We start from the raw sequence: 4,870 nt of genomic DNA, 5'->3' as shown, positions 1-4,870 counted from the left end.
TAACAATACGAAGAATTAAATTGTGGCGGATTGCTACAAGTTCTTCAAATAACTATAGAATGATAGGTTTCTTTTTTAGTGAGTTTAAAGATAGTGTGGTTGGAATACTATTGTTATACACTTTATTATTTCCCGATATTCCATAAGGGACTAGGTAAAGAATGTAGTGTTTAAAAATGTAGTAGGTCTAATATTAATGTCTTATGATGAGTATAACTTTTGTAACATTTGTTAGTTACCAGGTCGCAACTTAGCATTACCAGCAATTCTTACCATGTTACGTGTTTGATATGCTTCTTCACTTCGTTGAAGAGTAGACATTCTGAAAATTAATAAGTTTAGCAATTGTTTCATATCTTTTAATGTTTATTGTTTATTTACTTTCTTTGTAATTAAGCACAAAGCTACACAATGGGCTATCTGTGCTCTGCCCACCACGAGTATCGAAACCCGGTTTCTAGCGGTATAAGTCCGCAGACATACCGCTTTGCCACTGAGAGGCTTTTTTATCATATTTTTTATTTTATTATCATTATTTATTTATTTTTGCAAATGCACTCTTAGAACTGTTACTACATTTAAAAAAATACTGGCTTCAAAACGAAACTCCGATGTTACAAATAAACACTAGAGGACACGATATGATCATTTCTCAAGATCAAGTTATGGTTCTTGTAATAGCATGTCTCTTCAAAACTTAATCATGGAGATCCGTTAACTGCCAGCTCATTCTTTCTACGGATTTTTTAGTAAATTTCGTTTACTTGTTTCAAATACTCGAACAAAGCAACACAAGAAAAATCTGCGCTAGTCGTCCCCGTTCCTAATTTCAAGCTGACAGACTAGATGAAAGGAAACTAGTCAAAAGGATCCACCGATAACTCTTGGGCTACTTTAATAGAATAGTGAGGTTTGATCGCCACATCTATAACGCACCCACGCCTTCAAAGTATTGAGCGTGGTTTTGCAACAACGGGACGCGAACAGTGAACCCTCGGATCCAATTTACATAATGCTAATTACTAGTCCGCTCTAGACTCCTTGCTTGTAAATAGCTTGAAAGTCTATACGTGTTGTTGGGATAGAGGTTAAGGTCAAATCACAATTTCAACGTCAAGTGCTTTATTTTTCAAATCAACATAAACGACACTAATATACATTAAAGTCAGAGGCTATAGAATCACTGCTCTCAAGCTTTACATCCTCCGAGCTGTATTCATGTGTGTCTGTGACGAAAACGCTGCAAGGAAGTGAATGTTTGCACTACATAGAATACATCGTCAAACACTTTTCGTTTCTTGCCTCTACTCATATTTTTGAAATAATTCTGGCTACGATAATTTTATTCTTAAAACGCATTAATAAATCTGAAATAATATATTCGCAAAGTTTTTATTTTCACTTTTCTAATAAATGCTGTAACAAAATGTGTTTTGAAACACAATCTAATTAATGATAAGTTTTTAATTAGTAAATATATTACTATATGTAATACTCACCTTCGTAGAGTTGGGAATACTGTGGAAATCCTGCAGCTTTCAACCAATTACAAGCTTCTATCGCTTCCAATTCTGATAAACATGGAAAAAAATAGAAGAAAACTAAAATTAGCTCTACTGTTTTAAGTTCATTCACTTATGGTAGAGAATACATTATATATATGTGTGTGGTTGTGTATGTTCAACACACATATGTAGATATACATTTTACACCTAAAATTCACAACATGTATATTTAAACATCACGTGTTTTTGGGAAGTATTTCATAACACAAGATTGATACACATTTTTAATCATATAAATAGTGGTATTAACCTCTTACTTCACGTGGAACTGCACGAGGAAAGACACACAAAATAAGGACAAGTTATTTATATCTAACCTTTAATTCATCTTATGACAATTTTATTCCTTCGTTACATGATGGTGGAAAATGCTAACAGAAACCTTGATTTCATGATTGTATTTCACTGTTTAACAACGCTGACGTTTTTAAACCATACTTACAAATCAGCTTACAGCCATGAGCAAACATATAGAATTAATCAACAAATCTTTATAGGATTATAATACAATACATGTCATATAGAAATTTATTCTTATACTGTTGCTATTTTTGTCTTCCTAGTTCAAAGTTACACAATGTGTTATCTGTGCTCTGTCCACCGCGGAGAATCTAAGTCCGGAGTTCAGCGTTGTAAGTCCATAAATTTACTGCTGACTCATTGGAGGGGGAGATTCTCATTGTTGGTTTGTTTATGGATTTCGCAAAGCTACGCGAGGGCTATTTGCGCTAGCAATCCCTAATTTAGCAGTGTAAGACTAGAGGGAAGGCAGCTAGTCATCACTACTCACCGCCAACTCTTGGGCTACTCTTTTGCCAACGAATAGTGGGATTGACCGTCACATTATAACGCCCCCATGGCTGAAAGGGCGAGCATGTTTGGTGTGGCGGGGATTCGAACCCGCGACCCTCAGATTGGGAATCGAGCGCCCTAACCATCTGGCCATGCCGGGCCTCCAGCTTGTGTTAAGCATGTTTCTGTACGCTGGCACTACGTCCATCTGTGGCTTCGAATGTCTGATATAACGTCGGAGCATGTACCTTATGATTGAGAGAAACCAGAATCGAAAGATAAGGGTTGTCTATTTGTGTCGTAAATGAACAACCGTAAATTGGTTCAGAAGCAGTCTCACATTTTGCTAACGACACTGTGAGACACTTGAAGCCAATTCACTGTTATTGACCGGCTTCCATTTCCTGATGGTTCTTCTCTGAGGTCTAGCCACATGCAATGAACGATCTGGAGTAATGTCTTCTCTGAGGTCTAGCTACAGGCTGTGAAGGATCTGAAGTACTTTGAACTCCATGGTTCACATCAAAGTGACGAAAATAAAACACGATTGTACAGAGACCACTATCTGATCATCAGATGGTTGATTTGCACAACAATAAACTGAGGAGGAAGGGTTGATTAACATTTTCCTGTAGTTGTAATTATGCTTTGACTTGAGCAGGGAACTACCGTAGCATACAGTCATTTCCTTCGTCTATAATAATAGAGGGATAATTCAACTCTTGGTATTTACTTTATGTAGCATTCAATAGCCCACAGTGCACAGAATGCAGATAGCCCATTGAGAACATTTGCATTTTGAAAGCAACAATATCTAACAAAAAAAACAACAACTTTGATTTCAGGTTTGGCCACTGACATTTCTAAACGAGAATGGTCAATGAATTGTTTTGCATTTATTTACATACAATAAGTAAAAAAAAATAAAAGTTTTGTTTTAACAACGGTATAGTTTCTGTTCCGTATTCACCAATTCATATTTATTTTGATAACATATTGTAACACAATTATAAAATAATACGATATACGATTTTATGCTATAATACAGAGGGCTGAGTACGTTATATTAATACAATTTTGAATATGCAAATAAAAAAGTTGCGTGACAACTGCAGTCGAAATAAAGCCGCAGTGGAACAGTATATATCAGAACTTCATTGTTCGGCATTACGATGGTAGTGTGACTTCACGGAAAAATTGATCGCTTTTGAGAAGTGTTAGTAACGGTCGTTTCCAACGCAAAATATTCCTACATTCATATTATATAGATGTGTTCAGAATGAAGATTTAGAATTCTCAAGACGGGGCTTGTATTCAATGGCATTGGCAAACAAAAGAATGAGGATCAACTTGGGGCACCAGTATCATCCACAGAGAAATCTGCAACAAGTCGTATCCTAGCCGTGGTAAACAGAGTGCTATGCCTAGCAACATGTGAGAAACTACGAGCACAAAGGACAATGACAAAAGCCATCCACGTATCCCAGGTAGAAGTACGTAAAATAATCGAGAAGCTTCTCCAACTGATAAAGCGACACAAGTCACGTGTACATTAATTGATTCCAAGACATATCTGTTTTGCAGTCGTACACACTTCAAGCATTTGAGCAATGAAACGGGTATTCAGGCTATTCCATTCAAAGTCATACTGGTCAAGTCGCTGCAAAGCTATTGTCATAATGCATGGTCGTCTGATAGAGCACGACAGGAGTGGGCGACATGGATTTTAATGACATGGTGTGGCTGTAAAATCATTTTAATATGACTTTCTCAACCTCTGTATATTCCAAAGTCCAAAATTTTAACACGTGTGATATTCATTCCAGAAAAGCTATTGATAACGGCAACAGCCAGAGATCAACTTTATATATCTCTTACTCCTGAAGTTTTGCCTGTCCTTTAAATTTGAAGGTGAAATTGAACTCATTTACATTAATCAATTCCTTCACAGTTTCTCACTATACGAGTTATCTCACTTTTCTGTTTAATAGAATATTAATTGAAACCAAATAGGGGCTGATTGATTTTCTAACACCGACTCACCAATAAAAGAAATGTTGGTTTATATAACATTTATATATCATTAACAATTTTTCGTTACAATTGTGCTAGAGAATAATATTTAACCATTTTCACATACTTGTAAATAATTATTGACACAAATGTCGCATTAGATTAGATGAAGAAAAATAAGTTTATTCTATTTCTTAGAAGGGCGTTCTTTAAACCTTTTGTTACGTCTTCGTTTGTTAATTGATTTTTCCGTAACTTTGTCCCGACGAAACTTTAACGACACAAGTCTTTACTTAATAAAACTGGTTTATACTTTCCGAATATAACTTTACGATACACTTAATTTCAATATTCGCGCTAAAACAAACACTATAACGAACGAACGTTAACTTCAACAATACGTCTCTCTCTGACCGCAGTTCAATTACTCGCTGTCTATACACACATTACATTCCCCTCTTTTATATACCCGACTACCCTATATCTAGCAAACACGAGAG

The 4,870-nt window shown here is 35.7% G+C and overlaps 1 protein-coding gene across 1 annotated transcript in view; it reads right to left on the bottom strand.

The window, feature by feature from the left end:
* LOC106470115 (stAR-related lipid transfer protein 13-like) overlaps positions 1–1,634 on the bottom strand; it is a gene marked incomplete at its 5' end in the record, with an annotated part of 29,949 nt that extends 28,315 nt beyond the window's left edge. The window contains one exon of the mRNA XM_022398692.1: positions 1,500–1,634. Coding sequence (XP_022254400.1) covers positions 1,500–1,634 — 135 coding nt within the window. The remainder of the gene's footprint in view (positions 1–1,499) is intronic.
* Positions 1,635–4,870: the final 3,236 nt, after the last annotated feature.

This window comes from Limulus polyphemus, unplaced genomic scaffold (assembly GCF_000517525.1).
Source record: "Limulus polyphemus unplaced genomic scaffold, Limulus_polyphemus-2.1.2 Scaffold3829, whole genome shotgun sequence".
Taxonomy (NCBI): domain Eukaryota; kingdom Metazoa; phylum Arthropoda; class Merostomata; order Xiphosura; family Limulidae; genus Limulus; species Limulus polyphemus.
The sequence above is the reverse complement of the archived record's forward strand: the minus strand, read 5'-3'. Positions and strand labels throughout refer to the sequence as shown.